General features: G+C 40.1%; 1 protein-coding gene across 1 annotated transcript in view; it reads right to left on the minus strand.

Moving 5' to 3' along the window:
* The window catches only part of nlgn1 (neuroligin 1), a gene marked incomplete at both ends in the record, with an annotated part of 377,856 nt that extends 353,967 nt beyond the window's left edge, over positions 1 to 23,889 (minus strand). Inside the window, one exon of the mRNA XM_083911487.1 lies at positions 23,346 to 23,889. Coding sequence (XP_083767613.1) covers positions 23,346 to 23,889 — 544 coding nt within the window. The remainder of the gene's footprint in view (positions 1 to 23,345) is intronic.
* Positions 23,890 to 26,271: the final 2,382 nt, after the last annotated feature.

Genomic DNA, 26,271 nt, shown 5'->3' on the forward strand with positions numbered 1-26,271 from the left:
CTCATGTCATATAGACAATGTTGTTATTCCAAACTTAGTTGTGTTTTATTATGTTTATACATTACATAAAATGAGACACATGTATTCAGTCAAGTTAAAAACAAAATGTTTTGATGATAAAAATCACAACCTCAAATAAAAGTCATGTTAGAAGTAAGTTGGAATATGCAGAATACACTGACAGGGAGCAACAGAGACAGAAAGAGAAGCATCGATTAATGCCAAGGCTGGTCCACTGCAAAGCCCCTTTGGAGTTGATATGACTGCAGGGCTATAAGTGATTTATGCAGTCGTGCAACAGCAAATTACATATCTCATTACTTCTCATTGTGGCAATAAGCTGTTCTGTCATTCTTCTGTATTTGTTAGTGCAGCACATAAATATTACAGATGAGACATTAGGTAGCAATTTGGAGTAGAGTAAATGACTTTTCATCTGCTTGTGTGTAAACATGAAACGGAGAGTGAGGGAAAGAGACTTAAGGTGGACATGGAAGAGATTCATACATTCCAAAATAAAATATCCTCACATATTTAAAGTCTAAGAATGAAAAGTCAAGATTATCAACAGTGAGATGTGACAAGCTATGTGACTCCAGAGTGGAAGCTGCTGAGCCTCTTCCAGCAAAACTAATCTGTTTTCAAAAGGGCTTATTTATATGGCAGTGACACTAATGAAGGACATTTTGACAGCATTACAGCTCATTCATGTTCACTCGAACTGAAGGTTTATCCTACATGAGACAGCTTTACTGTATAATAGTAATGACTGGGACAGAACTTCACTCACGTTAAGGCATATACACTTTTCAGAGATCAGTTTAATCCCCTTTCTTGTGAACATGTTGTCAGTGTACTTGAACCATTTTTGATAACAGACATAATAATTCTGTGTACAAGGTATCCTTTCAAGGGATGCACCTATCCAACTATTTCAGTCACGGATACCTGAGCTTCGCATATTGGCCGACACTAAGCAATGATCCGATACCAGTGTTTAATTAATAAGATGTATGTCTCACTGTGTACAAGTGAGTGGGATGATTATTTTATGTGAAGAGAACATCCGGTTTGACTTAAACATTGCTTTCCTACATTCTTTTTCAAGACAAAATATAACAAATAAAAACATTGATCTAAATTTACTGATTTACGGATGGGCTCATTGATACCTGATAAAACTATTTGATACTTGGACAGATATCAGTAATAGTACATCCCTAATCCATTTGGAGTTTACTATCCAACTTAAAATGTAGTGAAAGTAATATTGAGCCAAATTTACAGAGGCACAAATATTTATGAAACAATTGATTTCTCACCTTTTTTTGTATTTTTTTTATAAAGGTTAGCCCAGTGGTTTAGCATTACACTTACATTAAATGTAGGTAATCACAGGAGAGGGATTTAAAAAATGGTCCAAATTGAAGCAGCAAAGGTAGATAAAATACCATATTCAAGTAATCCACACATTTATAGGATAGCCTCGAAACCAGACAAACCTGCAAAACTCATGTTTCATTTTTTTTTGGCAAATAGGTCTGGTCCCTCTCCCATACAGACAGATTTCCAGTCATCCTGGGGTCCGTTTCACAAAGCAGGTTAAAAAACTCTAAGTCTAACCCTGAACTCTGAGTTGATCTACTCTGAGATAGGAAACTCTGAGTTTTCAGTTCCAGAACAGCAGATTTGCGTTAGGTTGATCAACTCAGAGTAGTTTGACCTGGAGATAATTTCCCTCGGTATATATAAAGCTTCTTGAATCTTGAAAAGTAAATGGGATCTTAGAAAATACTTTACCGTGGTATCGAATTGGCCCAGAGAATGGTGTAATTTCACTGGTATCGGCACCGACTACTGAATTTTTGGTATCGTGTCATCTCTCTCACAATTGTCTTGGGCGGCTTTAAGCTCAGTAGCAGACATCCGTCAAGCTTTATCCCAGCACTGTACATCAGCAAAGCCACACTACTTTCTTTCTCTCTCTTAAAAACACACAAAAAATAACACAAACACCCACTCAATGAAGCAAAACAAGCGATTTTATTTCCAGGGCTATTATATTATTATGGCTTTGATTTATATAGCGCCCTTTCTCAGGAGCTTTCCAGAGTCCAGGGGTCCGTTTCACAAAGCAGGTTCAAAAAACTCTGAGTCTAACCCTGAACTCTGAGTTGATCTACTATGAGATAGGAAACTCTAGTTTGACCTGGAGTTAAGCGCGTGCACCACAAGTAAAAAAAGACAGCATCAATGGAGCCCTGATTCGACGAGTCACCATAGGAACGGGGAAGCGGAGCGGTACGCAACCACTGGAATTGGAAATATTAATGCGCTCATACGGAGAGTTTGAGCATGTTTTAGCCGAAAGTGTAACAACGCTGCAGCAGCAAAAGAGAGGGAGACGGTGTGGGAGAACATTGCTGCTCGGGTCAGTGCATAAGTTTAAACGTAGTGGCTGTGGCTGTTTTATATGTTGTATAAAAAACTTCCATTTGCAAAAAAACGCAGCGCAACACACAATATCTGCTGGGATGTGAGAGCATGACTTTGGTTGTTAATGTTGGAAATGTAAGGACCGATGAGGCTCTGTATGTAAATGATAGTCTGTGACATGAAACGGTGTTACACCCCTGCCGTGAAATGCACCCCTCGCATTATAGGTGATATTCTGGATCAGAAGGCTGTTGTTTCCACCTATAGGAGTAGTTTATATACCGGTAACCCAATTAAAAGCACACACTTTTGAACCTATGAATTGCAAGAAAAGCTGGGATTATATTCAGGAAATGCATTCAACTTGCTCAAAAGATCCATTTCATTCATTTTGTAATTATGGCTGCAGTATATTAAGGACGTCTATGCGCGGTCTGATAGACATCTCCCGACGAATATTTAATTCTCTGTGCGGTAATGCTGCACCTTCATCCACGGGATCGTTATCAAAAGGACATGCCATGGTAGTGAAATAGTCACCACCTAATATAACTTCTAATGTAGGCCTACTGACTGATGTTTGCAGTGATTTTCTGAAAAAACAGACGGAACTATACTACGCCAAAACTTGCCCGCTGACTGAATGAATGAGGAAATCAAATGCCGTGTATGGCTGAAAGAGGGCGGAGACAGAGAGAATCTCAAGGTTTTCTGAGAAAAACCTGGTCCCGACCAGGTTAGTTTCAGAGAGCATGTTACCATGGTAACTGACCGAGAGGTTAAGTTACCTCTCTTTGAGGAACAGGCTAGAGTTACCCCTCTCTCTGTGGTTTGAGTTACCTCCCTTTGTGAAACCGAAAACTCAGAGTTTCCCTCATTTCAGGGTTAACAGACTCAGAGTTTTCACTAAACCTGCTTTGTGAAACCGGCCCCTGCTTTGTGAAACGGGCCCCTGGTCTTGTGCTGACCAATCACAACAATCTCATGTGGGGTGCGTAACCATCCAGTCTGCAGGTTTGTTCAGCCCAGATTCTCAGTCTCATGAAACTGTGTCTAACTATCTAACTAAATATTGTCTAACTTGGCAGCACTGAACAAATATGACTAGATATTCTGTTACTGCATTGACTATTTCTCATAAAGTGTTTTAAGACAGACATTTCCGTGTACTGTTTAGCTGTAATTTGAGTTTCTTACCCAGTCACGATTGCTTTCCTCTGAACAAGCACCACCATTTTGTTGCTGTGATTGGTTGTACGTCATGTTTCTTGTCTGTGATAGGTTGTAGGTATATGTAATTGTGTCCAGATTTTGCTCTGCACTGTTGATAATGCCTCTTGGAAATACAAAATTAACTTAGAGGGCCCAGATTTAAACACATTTGCTATCAGTCCGGGGATGCCTGGCTGATTGATTTAAAGAGGAAATATGGCTACTTAAAACCAATTTCAGTATAAATATAATTTAGGAAAAAGTATTTCAAGCATTTGAGTCAACAACTAGAATTACCTCCTTGTGGTTGCATGCCTCTGCTAATATGTAGTGAAGACTTTAAAGGAATTTAATAAAAGATGTATTTCTCTTCAACCCCACAGCACAATAAATGTATACAATCACCACAATTTTCAAGATAAGTGTTAAGTATCCAACCAAATGTTTCCCCCTGTGTTCCTGAGTTATGGTGTTGAATAATGAACTGAAACATAATGCCGTCACAGTGATGTTGACCTTTGACCTTTGGATAAAAAATGTATTCATAATTTTATTCTGTTAGGCAGTTGTGTGGTCATAGGAATTCTTGAGTTGTGGCCAAAGGTGTGTTTTGTGAGGTGACAGTGACATTGACCTTTGACCTCTAAAATCGAATCAATTCATCTGTTTGTGCCCACTTTGAAGAGATCCCTCTAGGGGTTCCTGAGATATCACAAGAATGAGACAAACGGACGAACAACTGATAAAAACATAATGCCTCCAGTCGCAGCTATTGTCGTTGCAGAGGGATAAAAAGACCAAATGTGACCCTCAAAAACGTGTTAAGTTGACACTCCAGCAGTGTAAACCGAAGAAAGTGTGCATTCACAATGCATTAGGTCTTTTGTATGGCTCTAACCACCCCACTACTCCTACCTGTCTCATTATCAAGTCAAGGTGAAACCTTGACTCCTGTGTGGAGCATCCAACGTACACACCATCTGGCCCAGCATCACCTTGTCCATTTACCTTTCCATGCGCACACCCAGCAATGTGAGTGTGCACAGAAAATAAAAATGATCTTCCTTCTACAGACTGTTTATTTGAACACAAACATGCACATATGTCAGTCTAGTAGCTGTCTATCTCTAAACTGAATGCAATAGCACTGGACAAACAGGGACATGGTGCAGCCAGAAATACACACTCATTTCTACGGATTTATTTTTGCTAACCTGTAATAATGCTAGCTTTGCAACATATGTGTCAGATATGACATTTTGCTGGCACCACACAGTGAAACAAAGTTCGGATGACTCCACTGTGCCAACAAGCCCTGTAAAGAACTGGGTAGCAGTGGCAGTCTGTATGTATCCATGGGTACATTGGACCTGGGCATGAGGCCAGCGTTACAGCGTGCAGCCTGCTCTATTCCTCCATACCCAATTTAACATCACAGCATAATTAGAAGAACTTGGCAGCCCCTAACAGCAGATTTCATAGTCCCCTGCACTACACTATGGCTTGTTGGAGGGGGTTGCTGGATCCCATGTAGCACAGAATATCACACCAACATGGGAGGATGGCTTCCTGTTTAATAAATAATTAACATAATAGCTACTGGATGTAGGAGAAAGATCTTAACCCAATTTCTCAAGATCTCAATATGAGTTTATCTGCTTTTATAATGCAATGGGTAAATATGTACAGTGGAGGATTCTATATTAAACGTAGCCAGTGGATTGCACCATTGCACATCAAGAAAGTCACGCTGCAGCAAACCCTGGAGTTAATCTTGAGGAAAATATAAAGGGCGTCTAACCAGTTAGTTCTTTGGTCTAGTTACCATGTCAGGGTCAGAACATCGGTAGCTGTTTCAGCTGTGTTTATTCAGTATTAAATGCACTTCAGTGCTTCTGAGATGATGTAACACTTGTCTCTACTTGGATTCAACCAAGCTGAAACTTTAAATCATTAGCATGCACACTAACTAAATAATGAATACTTACAGTGGGGAATGATCAACAAAATGTGCGTCCCAAATCATAATTCTGCTTTAGGCGTGGCATTACTGTCACATGAGAGGGACAGTTTTCCAGTACTGGGATTTTTCTTTCAAACAGTTTCCGTTGTTTCTGAAACTCTTTGTTCTGCTGTACATTACATATGAAAAAGAAACCTGGATCCTTCAGTACAACCCATAACCCTCCTGTTATCCTTGGGGTCAATTTGACCTAATTCAATGTTTAACATCTCCAACTACATGCTTAACATAATTTGTTTTTGCTTTTTATTTAAGGACTTTTCCTAATTGAACGGGGACAACTGGGAAAACCTAAAATGGACATGATTATGTTTTTTCATTGTCGTGAACACAAACTTGTCACATCGGTGTTCCTTTGGGTCATGTTGATCATTTGGACGATATAATCATTATTATTATTATTATTATTATCTATTTTACAATAAAAATGTTCAGAAATACATGCTACTCCCCTTAATAATGGAAATTGCGTTAATTCCAAATATTATAAATAACCCAAAATTGTACTGACTAATAATATACTTACTATAAAGCACACACTAATATCCTTCAATCCAGTTTTAGGTAAATTAGTAAGATATTTGTTTTTTTTCCTGTACATTCCCAAATACATGCATAAGAAGGTGTTTGCGGTGCTGTGTTTAATTTAAAATGCTATTTAGGAAGTCAACAAATACACACAGAGTACCAGACATCAAAACTCGAGCAATAACTTTGATTATGATCATTGTCTGGATGTTTAAATTGCTGGGGTCAAATTAACCCCAAGGATAAACATCGTTAGTACAATTTGAAGGTAACAGGACGGTTAAGGTGTGCTCATATGTACCACATCAGCAGACATCATCCGACCTAACGTGAAAGGAAAGCAAAAATAACGCCAACACTGTGAGGCTAACAACATGGTATTTGAACTGCTTTGAGACTCAGACTTCTCAAAATAAAAACATCCACAGTCTGTCCATTAGGAAGAACAAGCGGAATCACAGAATTACACATGCCACCCAAGCCGCTGTCAACTAGAGCTGCACGATATGAGGGAAATATGCGATGTGCAATAGCATTTGAAGGCAGCATTTAAAAAAAACAGAAAGATTACATTTTAACGTGCAGTTTTCTATAATACCATCTTTCAACTATAAAATCCCTAAGTGTCTTTTATGATGTGTTGCAATCTTTTTCAGTTCGTAAGTTGAATGCAATGACTATTTTAAAAAATGATTTATGGTGCAGCCCTTATGTAAACAGACTCTTTCATGGGTTGCAAAAAAAATTGGAAACATACAATTGAATTTACATAATACAAGTAGCTGTAGTCACCATGGGCATATAAATACAACTGGATTCTGCATTAGAGGCGGAGCCCAACTCATGGTGCATAAAGCCAAAAAAAGTTCCACGTCTAAAAATAGATGTTCAGCGCTACTTCCGAAATTATGTGGCCCGTAGAGAAGGCGCACTTAAGACTTCCAAGCTGTCGACTTGAATGGGGATTCAATTATTTAATCATGTAGCTCTTATAAAGTTTTAAAATGTTATTGGATCGCATTAATCTTATTTAGTGAAATTAGTCATTTTTGTGAGAGTTGTGTCCATGAATTTAAAGACTTTTTCAGATTTACAGATTCTCTTTCGCCATGTAAGTCAATGGGAAAAAAATATTTTTGGGCCCCATGGCATGCAGGACAATGTTCATGTATTGCCTGGAAAGTCCAGTGGTAGAACAATTTGTGTTGGCAGAGCAAAATAATAATGTAATTTTATTTGTAAAAATACAATATTATATTCATTTCTATATTAGAAAAAAATATCTAATTAATCTCTTATTTCTTTCTTTCTCTGTCTTCCCTCTGTGTCTCTTGTTAAATTCGAGGTGCACCTTTTTTTGCGACAGCAGTACATTGCTGACTCAGAGTACAACAAACAATTCTAATGATCAAAACAAGAATTTGGTACAAGAGAAACAATGTTATAATTCATTCAATAACTCTCATTTCCCTTCTCCTGCTGTTGGTGTGCTGAGGCTAACGTTATTGTTTACAGTTAGTGTACAGCTGCCTCTCTATCATCATTGAAGTAAATAGCTTCATGCATTACATAGCTGTATGGCCATTTTGGAAAGAGTCCCCATAAATGATGACAAGGAGTGAAATGGAAACTATGTGGAAAGCTGTTACTTTTCACCACGCCGTGTCTATCCGCACTGTTCACAATGTGCAGCGTCTAAAATATACATGAGACCAAATGTGTCCCTGCTACGGCTGTAGCGACAGAGCGCCAAAGAAAAGCAGGGGCAGAGAATAAAAGATTGATTTTTTTGTGAGATGAATCTTAGAAATGGGCCAACATTATGACATTTGTATCCCTGCTCATTTGTGCAGTTGCTGTTGCTGTAATTTGTGGAACAACAATGGCTGGTATTGGCGGTGTACTGAAGGTTCAAATGTCCTTCATTTAATTTTCAGGAAAGAAAAAAAATAAGCTGCTTATTTATTTATTGTAATGCAAGTGTCATGAATATGTATGAGCAGCTATCAATGCTGTCACCTTGAGCAGAGTTGCATGCATGTAGTTGTGTTAGCGTGTGTGCATGTCTGAGTTTCGGTGGACGGATGCTGTGTGTGTGTGTGTGTGTGTGCGGGGGGGGGGGGGTATGTGTGTGTGTGTGTGTAACTATTTGGAGAAACAACAAAGTTGGAAAACAGTTTAGACAACCAGACAAGGTCATACTCTCCACTTTCTTTTGACATTTCCCTGACCAGGCAACAAACAGACTATTCAAGAAGCACTGGACCTATTCAACAGTTAATGAATGTTTTAAACCAGTGCCTTGTTCAATTCAGACAATATTCTTATAACTCTGAGGGATCTTTGGTATGCTGTGTTGTATTATTCAAATTGGTAATTCTATGCTGGGCTCCAGGGCTGAAGTACTGAAGTCCGGTCTCTAGTCAGGTCTCGAGACAAAAATTGGAAGTCTTGCACTTGTCTTGGTCTCTTGTCTTGTTAGACTCTGAAGTGCCCTGGACTCAGCCATTAGGAACTGGTCAGGTGCATCCAGATTTGGGATCAGTTGTACAGAATGTTTCCTAAATTATATACATTTATCAGTGATGATATCCATCCATCCATCCATCTTCAACCACTTGTTCCTATCGGGGTCACGGGGGCCCCCTTTCCTTTTAATAACACTCAGTAAGCCTTTGGGAACTGAGGACACTAATTGTTGAAGCTTTGTAGGTGGAATTCTTTCCATTCTTGCTTGATGTACGACTTCAGTTGTTCAACAGTCCGGGGTCTCCGTTGTTGTATTTTGTGCTTCATGAAGCTCCACACCTTTTCAATGGGAGACAGGTGTGGACTGCAGCTGGCCCGTCTAGTACCTGTACTCTTTTACTACTAAGCCATGCTGTTGGAACACGTGCAGAATGTGTCCTGTTATTGTCTTGCTGAAATAAGCAGGGATGTCCCTGAAAAAGAGGTTGCTTGGATGGCAGCATATGTTGCTCCAAAACCTGTGTGTACCTTTCAGCATCAATGGAGCCTTCACAGATGTGCAAGTTACCCATGATGCCATGGGCACTAACGCATGCCCATTCCATCACAGATGCTGGCTTTGAACTTTGCGTTGATAACAATCTGGATGGTCCTTTTCCTCTTTGGCCCAGAGGACACGACGTCCATGGTTTCCAAAAACAATTGTAAATGTGGACTTTTCCACTTTGCCTCAGTCCATCTCAGATGAGCTCGGGCCCAAATAAGCCAGTGTTTTTTGTTTTTTTTTCGCTTTGCATGGTAGAGTTTTAACTTTCACTTGTAAATGTAGAAACAAACTGTGTTACCTGACAATGGTTTTCTGAAGTGTTCCTGAGCCCACTTAGTAATATAAGAATGATGTAGGTTTTTAATACATGCTGATATATCGAAGGCCACAGGCATTTGATGGTGATTATCGGCCTTGCTGTTTTCATGTTGATATTTATCCAGGTTCTTTTAATCTTTTGATGATATTATGGACTGTAGATGATGAAATCCATCAATTCCTAGGAATTGTACATTGGACTGTTTTGACTATGTGCTCACACAGTTGTTCCCAAAGTGGTGAACCTCGACCCATCCTTGCATCTGAAGGACTGAGACTTTCAGGGATGCTCCTTTTATACCCAATCACGACACTCACCTGTTTCCAATGAACCTGTTCACCTGTGGAATGTTCCAAACAGCTGAGCATTCCTCAACTTTCACAGTCAACTTGCCCCTGTCCCAGCTTTTTTTGGAATGTGGCATCAAATTCAAATTGAGGTAAAAAAAAATACAAAAAAACAACAATAAAATGTATCAGTTTGAACATTAAATATTTGGCTTTGTAGTGTATTCGATTGAATATATGTTGAAAAAAATGTGTTATGTTTTTATCTACGTTTAACACAACATACCAACTTCATTGGAATTGGGGTTTGTATTATTTTTACGTAGATAGCACTGAGAGGCAAATTTGGCATAGGCATCATCTCATTTGGTATTAGTTGAGTTTGTAACAGTTGGGGAGATGCACCGTTGTCCCTCCATGGCCTATCTTCAACCATAGACTACAAAACAAGTGATTAAAAAGGCAGAGGATTTGACCCATATTGGATGTATTCTCTCTTTGACGCTCTGTATCTTTCTGTTTCTAAGATTGGTTCAGAATCAACACAGTCCAATGGGGCTGGGCTGAAAATGACAAGTTCACCACCTTCCAGCAGCCAACACATTTACAAAGATAAAGCCCTGTCAGAGTAGCCAGAATTTAAACTGATCCAAACATATTCACACACACACAAATCCATGTTTACATCTAGACAGACAGACAGACAGACATACACACACACACACACACACACTCTCACACACACACACACCAATCACACACACACACACACCAATCACAACACTCTAACATAAGAAGAAACACCGGTGCGGAGAAGTTAAGTTGTGAGTGGAGGTGACAGAGCCCCTCAAGGGAGACCCAAACACAAGACGGACCATATTCCTGCCTGCCATTTTCTCCACTCGGTTTGTATGTCTTTGTGTGCATGTGCGTGCGCCCCCTCCCTTAGGATCCTTCTTCAACGACTACAAAACTGGGACAAAGCCCGAGGAATAGGAGAGATGAGGACAGGAGCAAACAAAAGGGGACAGAGGGAGAGTGAGATGTGGGAGGGTGAATAGGTCAGTATGAATAGAAAGACAGAGACAGACGAGAGGGAAAAGGCCAACCGGTGCAGAGGTAGATCAGATGGAAAGCAAGAGACACGGGAAGAAGAAAGACGTGAGGGAGAAGGGGAGTCGTGAAGGAAAACAGTGAAAAATTCACCTGCTGTGAAGTTGCCTGCATCTTGACGAAATTCACATCAACAACAGAGCTTCTATTCTAAACCCCTCTGGAGGAGAAAGAACAGAAATTTCAGAATAATGCAACATGTTGAAATATTTCCGGAACTATTTGAGATATTAAACAGCTTGTACACGCACTGGGAAATGGCCTAGTTTGCAGTTAAATGTCCTAGTTTGGCTTTTAAAAGCCCAATGCTTAATTCAAAATATAAAGTAAACATAAATGGGTTTCCAACCCACCACAGAGACACCTTTAAGATATTTTTTCTCTCTCTGTTGTTTTACAAGGTCTGACAGCGTTGAAGGGTGAGCAGTTGATTCCATGAAGCACATTAGACCCAGTACTCAGCGAGGAGCTGGAATAGGCAGTACAGGCAGCTACTACACAGCAAATGGCATGGTGTCATTATTTTACACAGCAGAGCAGAGGTTTTCACATATTTACCTCAACTCTGACCCTCTAGTCTAAAGCCCCTTTCACAAATGCACTGCAAACCTGAAATTATCTAGATATTAATTAACGACGACACAAGAGGTGATCGCTCATTCAAAACAACAATTGCGGCGAAGATGAGAACGACAGTGAAGGCTTTTCTCTCTGAAAAGATGTTTTTTCTCTTCTATAGATTGATGCACAATTGATCTGTTTCAGGTTGTGTATTTAAAACTTTAAATTAATATTAATGTTTGTTGATGACAGAGGTCACTGTTTGTTGGTGACAGAGGTCACTCACTGCACCCTGGCAGGAAATCACCTAGCTGTAATGCACTGTAAAAGTAAAACTTCTCTTTTTTCAAAAATACATTAAACAAATATGAGATAGATATGTTTAAGGTTTAATATGTAGAATCTTTATTCAAAGTTATATTTAAAAGAAAAAGAATACAGCCACGGGGCACTTTGAGGGGTACAGAATGAAAGTATTGCTTTTCCATAAAAAAAAAAATATATTTAGTCTGAATTAATATTCAAAACATTTTTGATGGGTTTGACCATGAATTTCTGTCCTGTTCTGTTTGTAGCAGCCAATAGCGTTGGACATTAAGGTTTGCCAGTGTTAGCTACTGTAGGCTGGCAAAGGGTGAAATGGAGTTTGAGTTGCTTCAGAGCCTCAGTGAAGGGGACGTTATTTGTCCCAGCACCTGAGTGAGCGGAGATGGGCAAAAACCAGTCATTATAGGCCAAGCATTCACTCCATGGACTGAGAGAAAGGAGAGAAACACCATTCAAAAGCACACCCAAATGGCTACGGTTCTCCTTGATCGCTAGCATCACTTTCATCTTTACTTTGCTGGAACGGCTCAAACAGGCTCAAACAGACTTTGGTCTGAAACTGGCAACAAGACTGCTTGAATTATTTTTACTACAATCTTGAGACACTTGATAGTGGCGTTCTGCTCATTCACCATATTCAACCTTTAAATAGTGAACTTTAAAGGTGGTTATAGGCTGTTTTTCTCACACCTTTAGACATGGCTAGGCTAGCTGGCCAAAATAACGGTCTCCTAGCTGTAGTATATTTACCGTACAGACACAGGAGTGGTGTCAAACTCGTAACTCCTAGAAATAAATAAAACAAGTGTATTACCATGAATGTCACTTTTATCCCTTTAAACCCGTGTTCATATATAAGGGCTCTAAGAGGCTTGCTCTTTCTTGCTTATTATCATGAATCCTGCAGCTGTGTTTATCTTAATCATCTTAAGAACCCCACCACTTCAGGTCTTGCTGGATCCAGCACTGCCAGTCGTAACAAAGTTTGTTGACCCATGTTTCCTTTCTGATCTTTAATTCCAGACAAAACGTATACTGATATTAAATGGTGAAATTGTTCTGTCCCGATATCATGTGTGATTAATTTGATTATCTCATACATTTGCTGTTATTATCCAAAGTCTTCTAATTTGTGCTACATGAACTTTATTTCACACTCACATTTCACACTTCTGCATCAGCTTGTGTTTTTCTGTCACCCATAATGCCTTTTGACAACCCAAAGAGTTGAACTATGAACATGCCTGTAGTCAGATGTCGGTTTAAGTGGAGACTGTTATAGTAAAAGTAAAGAACATACAAGGAAAAATGCTCCAAAAATGGGAAATCATTTAAAAAAATATAAATGATCAGAATAAATTTTAGTGAACATCTTTATCAATACTAGATTTAAAAAAGCTATAGTTAATAAGTGCAGTTCTTATCAACATGCCTCTGAAATTCATACATAAAAGCATTTGTAAACATTTAAATGTAGATTTTTTGCATCACTACCAACAGAATGTCATTCAAAGTTAAGAAATTCACCCAGCTGTAGCTTCCTGTCTCTCTTTTCCTACTGAAGTACAAACCTCCTCATTTTGTAGCATTACATAAAACATGGAAATCCATCTGAGTCATGACAAATGATTAGCAATTATTTTCATTAATGTGTCATATTGTGTCTGATCTCACAACATACTGCCTTTTTGTCTCCTTTCAAGCATGTTGCTGCATCACTCACTTTATTATTTATTTTTTTTGTTTTTACTTTTTTCTTTCATTGGCTGTCATCAGTGAGGAGTGGGGCTCTGCGTTTACTTCAATTTTAAAAATGAATTGTGAATGCATGCTGCAGGGAGAGAGGACTAACTGCAGCTCTGGTAGCTCTGATCACATTACAGAGACCACTATCCCAGCATGTGAGAACTTAATGACCGCACTCATTCGCAGGCACATCAAAAACATACTTTTAACAATGGAAGACTTCTTTGAACCCGCATGGCACACGATGTTACAGTAGTCCTTACGAGGACATAGAGATGAGTTCCATAGCAATTATACTCTGCCTCACTCACTTCCAGTGCTGCTCTTTTGTTTGGCTCTCTATGTCTCTCTGGTCTCACTTTGTTTTCGTCCCTCTGACTCCAATATCACTCCATATCTGCCTTTTCCCGCTCCTCTTCATTGCTGCCCATATTTGGACTCTCTTCCTGTTGCCCAGTTTAATCTATTTTGTCTTTGTTCATTGTGAACTATGCCAAAATGGTTAGCGTGCAGGGTGCTCTTCTGGTCAAATTCCCAATTAAATAAGGGTGTTTTCACACCTGGCATGTTTTGAGCAGCTGTTCCTAAACCTGGGAGCGTGTCCTCCCATACATGGTCCATGTGGGCATATGTGAACAGAGCAATTGCACTCAGATGCAGGAAAACACAACAAAGAGATCACTAAGAAAGGGGAGTCTCGGCTCACTTCCAATCAATGCCTGGAGCAATTCATTTGCAGTGCAAATGCAGTCAATAGAGCAACCAAAACTACTGACTCTCAACTGTGGTTAACACTCCAACACAGTGGGTGTCTACCTGTAATAAAACGGAAGATAAAAACTTGCACTATGCATGACAGGAGGCTTTCAAATTTACAGCAATTCACTAAAGACTCATGTCTGGATAGAGGACCATGAAGCTAGCAAAAATGAATTGGAGGTTAACCTGAAGCAACAATGGGAAAAAAATACTTTTGGGGGGTTTCTTTCCATCAAAAGAAGAGGGAAATCTGGCCTTCATGTAAGATGTCTGACCAATAAGAGAACTGTTTGCTATCATGTCATTTTTTTGTAACTTTAGACTACTGTTGAAAGTTGCTGTGAACAGACGAACCAAGGAACAAATGCAACAATTGTACCATTTAGTCTCTGAAAGCACCATACTACAAGTGGGCAAAATAAATACCGTTACGTTCCACCACTAGTTCTTGTGGTGCTGTCTAAATTGTTGCTCAGCCTTTTTAAGAATGGACCTTTAAGATCTTCAGTTTCTCTCTGTGCTGCTGTATGATGCCAGTACTAAGCTAATCTCTTTATCACTAAACAGCTGTAGTGTTGTGGTACCCAGTGTGCTACTTGAAAAAAGAAAAAAGAACACAGTTGATTTGATTGATTTTGACTGATCTGAGTCCCTTCCACAGTGACTGAGAATCCATTTTTTCCAATCTAACCCTTTTGTGACTGTGGCTGCACACATCTAGCCATGAAATTACCAGGTCACTCACCATGATCTGTCCACTCATACCATGCACCACTGACCACACTGTGTGCTGCTGTGCTACTGGTAATGACTGAACTCAAAATATCCACAGAGAAAGGCTCTGCCACCGTAAAGGAAACTGTTGACCATGTATTCCCCAGAGAGTTTGATTTCTGGAAGGACCTGTGTGAAGCTGTGGAAGCAAAATAAAAGACATGCCTCCAGTAACTAATGTAAGGTTGCTGCTATAGTCCGATAATAAGTTAGGCAAACAACTTCTATCCAGCATTAGTTGTTGTTGTTGTTAGTAGCCATTGGTTCCTGGGATTCACCAATGTTTTCAGCTTTTTTTGCTCATCTCTGAGGTAAGGGAACATTTAAGAAGAGGTTGAGAGCCATCCGACCAAGATAAGATTCACAGTGTACCAATTGTTAGACTAACACAAAGGAACAAAGGTTTGCGGTCATCAAACTCATCACAGATTGTACCATATATACTTACTGTTTATACAAAAAGCTCTGCGTATGTGTGTGTGTGTGTGTGTACTTTCAGTTTATTAATTTGCAAATACGGTTTGCATAAATGTATGTTTATAATACAACTGTTCTTTATATTTTATTAGGCTTATATTAAACCCTATACTTCAACTGCTCTATTTTGTCCTAGATTTTAATTTAGCTTTTATTTCCTTTTTATTTCATTTTGTAATACATATTTAATGAGCATTGTTGGAGCGAGCCCAAAATCATACATTTTTCACTGCTTCTTGTAATTGTTGTGCACATGACAGCAAATAACTTGAAAAAAAGGTATTTTTCTGAATATCATATAATCAAATTTAGATTATTGTATATAATTCTATTAGATTATTGTATTTCATAGGTTGTTGATTTTCCTGTAACACCAGAGGGGTGCACTATGAAGCGCACTGAACATTCCCGGGGTTTCTTTGGATAACCTGGATCGATAAATACGAAACTCTCAATCAGAGTTAAATGGTACCACAAAGCTCACTTTGGAGTTCACTTGTCAAGCCACTGTTTCCACGTCATTTTACGCACCCTTTGGATCAAGGGCCGCAGATTTCACTAAAGACGAGCAGATCATTAGAATGAACTCCTATGAGCAGTTCAAGAGGTTTTATGCGACAAAAAATAAATAACAAATGCATGTGTATGTTGCAATATTACTCACTTTGTTATTCCAGTGTAACTGTGGTTTTAGTGTGATTGTGGGTTTGTTTTTCCATCTGCATGGCGTAAGTGACGGACATTAAATAAGAAATTATTACTTGGAAAGTCCAAAATTTCACTGTTAGAATTTTGATTAAAATCGTCAGTCACATAATTTTCATACTCCAAATATACTCATACTGTATTTAATTAGCATTTGCACCAAGTGTTTCTCTCTCTCAGTTCCTTTAATATGTCATATGTCTGTAACTGTGTTTAAGTTGTACTCCATAAGAATGGAGATACGTTGTTTCTAGCGGCCTCTATGACAGTAAGATGTAACTGCAGGTGAGCCTGTTCTTTCAGAGCCTCTCGTCACGTTCATGGTCACTATGTATGTTGACTTTTTTTTTCTATTCTTCCAGTCCGTTCTCTATATGTAACACTCTTAAATCCACATTTACACACACACACACACACACACACAGACACACAGACACACACACACATACACAGACACACACACACACACACAAACACACGCACACACACACACGCACTCGCACATGTTCCTGTTATACTTCTGTCCTTTTTGCAAGTCTGACTCAGAAGTTGAGGGCCCGATTTCCGATTACAAGTGAAATCATCATAACTGTTAGCAGTGGCGGGCCGTGCATTTCGGACCTGCGCCTGCAGCGATGCCCTACCAGACTTAATCCACCTCTTAAAACCATAATTATGATGCCATGGCTCTACACATTATGCATTTAGACCAAAATGCAGTACAACTGGGCGTTGCATCACCTTAACATATAGTCAAGTACAACAGAGTTATATTACTCTACTGAGTTTGATTCACTCCACCAACAGTATGAGCTTTAACACATTTGTTCACAAAACAGCGCAGAGCGCACCGTCAAATCAATTCAATCAACCAATCGATCAAGTCGCAGCCGAAGCAGCGTCACAGAAACATTCGTTAATCAATTTTTTAACAATAATATTAACTTAACAAAAAAAAAGAAAGCGGCAAAAGTCCCCAACTCAAATACAAAAATAACTCAACTATAAGCTAAACTGTCACGTTCATTTGCTCCATTTATACTACCACGGGCTCACGCCCCATTATATATCACACAAAGGCATCATTTCAGAAATAAATAAAATGTTTTAAGTTATAATACAAAGTTGTATGAAGTCCACCAACACTATAGCCATGAGCTTTAACAAGTCTGTTCACCAAACAGCGCATCATCACACACAAACCAGCAGTCATAGAAACACGTTTGACGCACACAGACACTATTCATTAAAAAATAAACAATTTACAGAATATTTGCCAATTGAGGTTAGTCATACATATTTAACATTACTAAATAAAATGGGCAAGGCATACAAATCTAATAAAACATAAAATGCTTGGTACTCACTCAGATCAAGTGTGTTTGAATAATGCTGAGTCAGGCTTGCTAGCGTCTGGGTCGGACGCCTCTCTTTACAGTGTCTAGCTTATCTTGAAAAGTTTTTCTAGAGAATGGCGTTGTAATTAAATCTGCGATCAAATCGTTATCTTCGCCTCCTTCAGCCAAGGTGGGTTAAATAAAGTAAAACAAATTGTCGCGCTACACAAATTAGAAATGTCCTTATTTCCCCTTTATCACATTGACATTTTTGCTCAGGTCTGCTTTGCATAGCTCTGCATAGCTCTGCCTCTCCCTAGCGCGTATCCAATCAAAAGACACCATGCGATGACGCTGTAGGCCTGCTAGCAGGCGCAGAGTGAACCCAACTTGACGCTGATTGGTTAATGCCACAGGTCCTTTATCATTGACTTTAAGCTACCATGCGCCTGCACTCTTGCTTCTGAAGGCGTAAAGGCAAATTTGGGACCCTGGCAACACATGATAGCTGAATAATGATTGGATAAAAACTCTAACTTAAACGCCAGCCCCCCCAGACCTCGGCCTGGGGCTGGAAGCAGAGCAACCAACTTAGGAAAGCTACGAAATGAAGAGTATAGACTATGGGGAACAATTTAATACATATTTGTGGAAAGAATATATAAAAATATATATATATATATATCAAAAAAATATATTCCTGATTATGTTTAGGCCAGCAGAGAAGGCCTTGCTGGCCTTGAGGGTCCACCACTGACTGTTAGTAACGATCTGGTCTGACAGACCAACTGCTGTCAGCAGTGTCACCAACATGGCGGCTTATGGATCTAGAGAGGGAATTTCGCCGCAGACACACAGATTGGAAAAAGGCAAGTAGAAGTGCTTTCATTAATGGGTCATATAATTGGATAGATAGTAACTTGTAGTATTAACAATAGTAACAATAAACTAGATAAAAATCTTACGGAGTACAACTTTAACCTTCTATTTTGTGCACCACTGAGTGAGGATGACTCTTCTGTGACACAGTAGTTTAAAAAACTGATATTTCACACTTCTATCAGAGGTACATACAGAAATTTGTATTCACATTACATACTATACTACAATATTCAAAGTGACCTACATACATTAATGTTAAGCTAATTTATGTACACTTTAATGACCTATGGGCTACTGTATGGAAGAGCCGACTGACTGTACAATGCCTAATGAAGTGAGCTGTATATAAAGTTGAGTGTTTCCTTGACATTTGGCATAGTCAGTGGTGAGTAAACCAAGCAAAGCAGATTCTACTGTATCAAGGCCACAGCTTCGCCATTTTTCTTTTCTATTTTTTGTGCAAGATACATTGTTTTCTTAACCTCTTTTTCTATAAAATGAAAAAAAAATCTGCAACATATTGTCTGGGTTTTGGTTTTATAGTGATGATTCTCCTTGCTGTGTGACGAATATGTAAGTTTCTATAATCTCCAAGTTTAAATGCATTTCTCCTCTGTATGTGTGTGTGCAACACGTTAGAGGAGAGGGAAAGAGAGAGAAGAGGAGGGAAAAGAGAACATGAAAAGAGAGGCGAGAAGGAAAACAAGGAGATAATGCCCTTGAGAGACTAGAGGAGGGAAAGGAGAAAATAAAAAGAGAAAAGAGAAGGGAAAACAAGGAGAAAAAAGAGAGGAGAGGGGGAAGGAGAATATAAAAAGAGAGGAGAGGAGGGAAACAAGGAGGGAAATGAGATTAGAGGAGAAAAGGAGAGGAGGAGAGGAGGGTTACAAGCAGAAAAAAGAGCAAAGAGGAGGGAAAGAAGAATATAAAAAGAGAGCATAGGAGGGAAACAAGGAGAAAAAGAGATGAGAACAGAAATAAAATATGAGGGGGAAGGAGAAAAGGAGAGGAGAGAAAAGATGGGGAGAGGACGGAGAGGAACTGATGAGAAGAAGAGAGGAGAGAAAGAAGAGGAGAATAAAATAGAGGAAAGGAGGGAAAGGACAAAAGAGGAAAGAAGAGAGGGAAAAAGATATACTGGAAGACAGAAGAAAAAGAGAGGAGATAACAGATGAGAGGAGGTAGAGGAGAAGAGGAGAGAAAGGATGAGGAGAGGACCGAAGAAAAGAGGAGAGGAGCAAAGCAAAAAAGAGAGGAGAAGTTATCGTGCAAATGTATCTGTGTTGGAAGAAGAGGAGGAATGTACACAGTGATAATGCAGGCGGCTGCCAAGAAAGTGACATTAACACCCAGACACTGTCAGCAACTGTCTCTCTCTCTCTCTCTCTCTCTCTCTCTCTCTCTCTCTTCTCTCTCTCTCACACACACACACACACACACACATACACACATAAACAAATACACACTAACATAACATTAACATGCACACATCCAGGGAGGCAGACGCTGAGGGACAGGGAGAGAAAGACAGAGGGGAGGAGGGCATTATCTTGATGAAACAGTGCTTGATACAGTAGCTCGAGCCAACCTGAACATAGCTCTTCTTCCTTTTAATGGAGATTACACAGTCAAGGTCCAGCCTGAGCTCATCTTGTTTTACACTGCACAAGACTACATCACTGTGAGTGTGTGTGTATGTGACAGAGTGCCTGATCCAATATTGCTGCTATCTCCTCGCACATCAACCGTCATTACTACACACCTTCTGACCCCTGATCTGGCAGCCAATCAGATCGCCAAACTTGCGGACCAAAGATAGCACACACCAATAGAGTGGGGAGTGTGGTGCAACACTACCTCGCCATTGCCAGGTCATCACAAGGTCTACAAATGAGAAGGCCGATTCAGGGTTTTAGTAGCAAACATGTTATTGCCAATATTTACAGCATATATAATGGTCTATGAATATATATATATATATATATATATATATATATATATATATATATGCTTGTGAGATGTGTCTCACATCCGCCATCTTGGTACAGGGTTCAGACCAGTTCTGACCACAGACTGTGTGTAAAGAGTTCTAATGAAAGACATGCCAAAACTAATCAACATGGAATAACATTTCACATATTTTGTTATTTATCAATATTCTACTGTTACAAACCAAGCCCCCACCACAGCAACTTCCTGGTGAATACAATAAGGAAGTGCCAAAAACTACAGTTCCCTGAGTGCCTACTAGGGCAATTTCTCATTGACTCCCATGTTAAACAGGCCGTTTTCACAGCATAATTAAACCTGTTTAAGACCTGGCAAAAAAATCATTCTAGTCTGTATGTTTAGGTCATATCTCAAAGACAACACCGAGGGGGGTGAATTTTTTTTGTACCAGGCTAGTTTTTTTATTTATTGGAGGTTAAAGTTTATGAATATTTAGGGGCATGGCCTCTCCAGTGACAGCTAGCCTCTGGCCCACACTTCTCCTCGTCAGCCAGATGGACGTATCTCCCTCCCCCCAATATCACATACATGCCCTTTTTTGGTAAGAGGAAATAGAATAGAATAGAATAGAATTACTTTAATGATCCCAGACTGGGAATTTTTTTTTTACAGCAGTAGTGGGTCAGCAAATGAAACACTTGAGGCGGAGTCAAAATGAGGCGGAGTCAAAATGAGGCGGAGTCAAAGTTTGACAAGATGGCAACCTCCATTGGCAAGTATGATTGGATCAAGTTGAGAGAACAGACCCAGATGGGTATGCTAAATCCAGTAAAAACAGTCTATGTTACACACACATTGAATTTGATATCACAAGTGGTAGATCCAAGGCTTTCTTTAAAGCAAACGTAAAGTTAAGTGACTGTCCTGACAATTCACCGCTACAAATCGGAAACTGGGGTTTAAGATTAAAGATGAGCGTATAATGTTTAAGGCCATCACAGCATCAATAGCCCATTTTGTTGCTCAGGACCTATGACCTTACAATTAAAATGTCTGTTCATACAGTAGTCTAAGTGTTTATTGTCTACATGTGTCAATTGGAAAAGTAATAAACACAATGACATCTAATGCTGAAGTTATACTTTTTTCTTTTCTAACAAAAAATCCTGGGATTCCCTGGTCTTTAATGAAAGACAACTATTTGAAAGTAAGCAGCAGTGCCACTTAGAGCGTACTCACACTGTCCTCCCGGACCGAGACCTGGACTTTAGGGTACTAGATCCTTATGGGATCATCTTACAAGGGAGATATGCACATCACTATAAATTAAGCTAGTTATGTTAGGTATTCAGAATTAATAATGTATTATTAAGATGCTGAAATTATGTTTGTCACTCAATGTTATTCAAGCAGCAACCTCAGGGTTGAACTGCAGTTTCTTGAACAGCCGTTTGAGATTTAAATCCCCATAAAGCCCCATGTTAAAATGCCCAACTTCACAGCAAAGGTAAACATGTTAACAGCCTGCTACAAAAAAATGGTTTTGGTCTCTATAGTTAATTCCCCTGTTTATGACAACTGTTCTGGGGATGAATTTTTATAAAAGGCACTCGTATATATAATATTAAGGCTTAAAGCTGTTTAAGGTTAGTATCCACACAAGATAAGGTATTTTGGAAAGTATCTGGTATCATAAATACATGTCTGGCATTAGCGACAAACCAAACTGGTTAAAAATATGTTGAAAAAGCACAGCTCCCCCGCTCCAAGATGGTGGCTGCATTGACTTATCGCTCCAATGAACAGCAGGAGCAATGAGGTATCTACGTGTATATAATGTATATATATGGCTTCGATCAGTCAGAGGAAGACTGGTTCTTGGTTTTCTTAATTGGTTTTGAAAATTGGCTTTAAATTTACTTCCAGGTAGCATTTACAAAAAGGTCCTGTCTCTTGAATTAAGCGTTCTGAAAACCTGCAGATGCCCTGAGTCGAGACCTGAATAATCTGTAGACCTTGATCTCAAAATTGCTCTTTGCTGCACCACATAGTTCTTCTTTCTTTTCCTTTCTAATTTCTTCTTTCTGTTGCATTGTATAAGTTGCGTTCAGATCATACATACCTCCTTGTCTACATATTTTCTTGCCCGGTTTCCTGGCACATTCCTTGGATATTCTTTTGACTGTAAAATGAATAAAAAACTAAAGAATAACATGGAGCCCCTGGACCCGCAACACACACAGGAGCTGGCATGCACACACACTGATACACACTCACACGCACACAGCTGGGACTGAAAAGAAAAGAGGAGGGAGAGGGATAAATAAAGACGGGGAAAGAATGAAAAACACCAGCTTAATCAGCACAGTATTCAGACTATCAGTTGGCCAGACAGTCGTTCAGCCAGTCAGCCAAATCAATTGGTGATAATCATGACAACGACTGTCTTGTTTAATGAACTGTAGCCATTGTGGCGGAGCACAATAGGCTATGATGAGCTACAGACAGGCGGGAGAGGAGGGAGTCCGCAGAGAAGGGCAAGTGGAGGATGAGAGGAAGAGTAAGAGGAGCTACAGGAAGGTCGAGGGAAAAGAAAGGTTCGAAAGGACGGTAAATGGAAGGAAGAAGATTGAGGGGCTATGGAGTGGAATGAAAAGAGGACTAATTGGCTGTTCTCTCATCACAAAACCACTCACACACACTCATGTATTATAAGCAGTGTCATGCACATTGAACATGCACAAGGTCATGCTTTCCCTCTAACGACAGACAGACAGGGACAAAGACAGAAACAACACACCCTCTCTATCAGAATGTTGTGGGTTCAATACCCTCTGCCCCTCCTCCCGCTATCCCCACAATCATCCTGCCCTGGGCCCGCGGGCTTACTCACCATCCTCAGTGGGGACGTATATGTTAATATAGAGGCAGTCCTCGCTCTGGTCCTGGACGTATGTAGACACTATGTCAATGCTGTTGGTGAACCATACTGGCAGCATCACGTCTGGCAGCCGACCCTCCACGATGCTCTGAGGGCACACCGGGGCAAAGTGCGTGGCATTGCGTATCTCCGGCCACGACGCTGGTGGCTCAGGTGGCTGGAAGCGGCGTTCACTAGTGGGCGGAGAGGCATATGGGACGCCCAGGAACTGCACGACGGGACCCAGGATCTCGTTGTTGAGCTCCTTCTTGATGCCACGCAGCCTGCCGTACACGGTGGTGACCACCGGGTCATTCTCGTCAAGTTTCTGAGCCAACACGGCAGCCGGACATGCCTGCAGCAGCAGCAGCAGCAGCCCGAGCCATATAAGAGAAGACACCCACCGGCTGCTGCTCAAAGAACAGTCAAGCCTTACGTAGCCCATCATCCTGCTCCCACTCTTGGCAGTCTGAAGTAGCTGACACCCGATCCTTGAGTGGTGCCTCCACTGGGACATAGCTGCTACTCCTTGTTGTCAACTTGTTTGATTTGTCCTTTCTTGTCCTTTTCCAGTAGAAATTCCTTATTTTCTATCTCTCACTTACGCCATGCAGATGCAAACACAAACACACAATCACACTAAAATCACATTCACACACAGGCATTAGTGAGTGGGGAACTGCGGAGCAGAGGAGGTTGTGGTTGCTAATGAAACTTTTTCAAATCCAGGTGCGGCAAACCATCTGCTGGAGATGTAGCATTCATCAGTTTCCTACAGCTTGGTAAAGGGAAATCTTTGAGATATTCCTTACAGTATGGACAGCATTACTCAACAAGATCCTGCCAACAACCACTGTAAGGATGAAGAACATAGCAAAGATATCATCTTTAAACTCTACTTCTCAGAAGGTAGACAAGCCAGTCAATGATGAGGGTTTCCATCATTTTGAGGTGACTGCCATGTACAGCAGCAGATGCAGGAGTGGTGGTGCATCAGTGTTTTTTCTTGGAATAGTTCGGTCCAGTCCAAAGTCTGTCCCCTGCAAAACAGAAACAAAACATCAATTAGCATTCACAGAGAGGTACTCTAAGGTATTCTCAGTTCAATCCGTCAGTATGCTTGGTGGCAGATGTTTCCTGATTATGGAGGGGTTTGTCCTACAGTTTAATTTTATATCATACTCTTAATGTGGAGTACCCCACAGAGCTGTCAATGTGAAAATCCATGCTAGTGAGTGGCGATTTTGGGAGAGAGCCATAGACTTGGATATATACTGCCAGCAGCAATAATACTTCAGGAATAAACTACAGGCACTCAGAATAAAAGTTGATATTGTGACTCATTGCTAATGTAAGAAGTAGTGTGTCCTTTATGCAATGAAGCAGACAATCAAGCTCTTTTTCTATCTCACCGTTCGCACCAAAGTGTTACACAACCAGGCCCAAATGTCCAAATGAAGCTTTATGAACCATTTTCTTTATTTTCTGAGTTCACTAGATGGAGCTCTCTGTTCACCATTCATTGGGCCTTTTTCTTTAAACCAAGAGCTCTATCTAGTGGACTCAACAAATACAACTAATGCTTCATGGTGCTTCATTTGGACATCATTAGTGCTTGTTGTGGAATTGCAGGATAAAAAGGCCTCTTAAAATGTTCCCTACACTAACATATTGTATCGCATTAAAATTTCAAACAGGCAAAATACCAGTTTTGAAGTATTACTTATGTAGGCTACAATTAGATTTTTCAAATTGCTAAGATTCTGAGAAATAAGGCTGCAGGCAGTATTGTTTTTTACATTTGATTGTCTCAAGGCCTTATGATATCCTCCACACTAGGCATTTGAACACACTTTGTGACACCTGTGGTGTTCCCGTAGGAAATGAATGGGTGACCCTAGATTGTGTTCATCCATCAGATAGCACACAACCACAAATCCACAACAACCACACACACCTGTGTCTACCCACCTCACATGAACCACACCTTCCAGACTAAACATATAACACCAAAGTTACAGTCACCAGTCACCCTTTATACATGGAAGCAAACTGTTCTGCAATGACTATCAAGGAATGGATCTGTTTAAATATTTTAAAAGTATGTAGAGGGAGAAAATTGCACAACGGTAGTGAAACATATATAAACTGAGGTTAGTGGAAAAAACATCTGCTGAGACAAGGAAGCAAGAGAACTGGAATAATTCCAAATTAATTTCTCGCCTTAAAGAACCAAACAGGCCTTATTTTCAGTAGGAAAGTGTGTGTGGTGTTTGTGTGTGTGTGTGTGTGTGTTTGTGTGTGTGTGTGTGTGTGTGTGAGTGTGAGAGAGTGTGTGTGTGTGTGTGTGTGTGTGTGTGTGTGTGTGTGTGTGTGTGTGTGTGTGTGTGTGTGTGTGTGTGTGTGTGTGTGTGTGTGTGTGTGTGTGTGATGTAGAACATGAAGGCTTGTCATCCCCAGTATGTGTTTTTTTGTCTGTTTTTTTTCACACTGCTTAGGAGTCAGTGTTCCACCTGGATGAGCTCACCTCACACACACACACACACACACACACTCACACACATACACACACACACACACGTACACACACACACACACACAGCTTGATGAACTTAGACACCAAGACAAAGACAAGGGAGATATGACGCTATTACACACATGTACACAGAGATACGTGCCCATACATGCTTTGGCCTAGACATATCTCACAGTGACACACACACATCCCTTGCAAAGAGGTATATGAGTGGCAGGGAGGTATGAAACAACAAGATGTTTACAACATCAGCAGCAGGAAAACCATAATGGTAAGAAAGGGAGGAAAAAGACAGGAGATATAGATCAAACTGGAATGTGTGATATACAGACAGTGTGTGTGTGTGTGTGAGGGGAGGAGGAT

The sequence above is a fragment of the Echiichthys vipera genome (genome assembly GCF_963691815.1).
Source record: "Echiichthys vipera genome assembly, chromosome: 3".
Classification (NCBI taxonomy): domain Eukaryota; kingdom Metazoa; phylum Chordata; class Actinopteri; order Perciformes; family Trachinidae; genus Echiichthys; species Echiichthys vipera.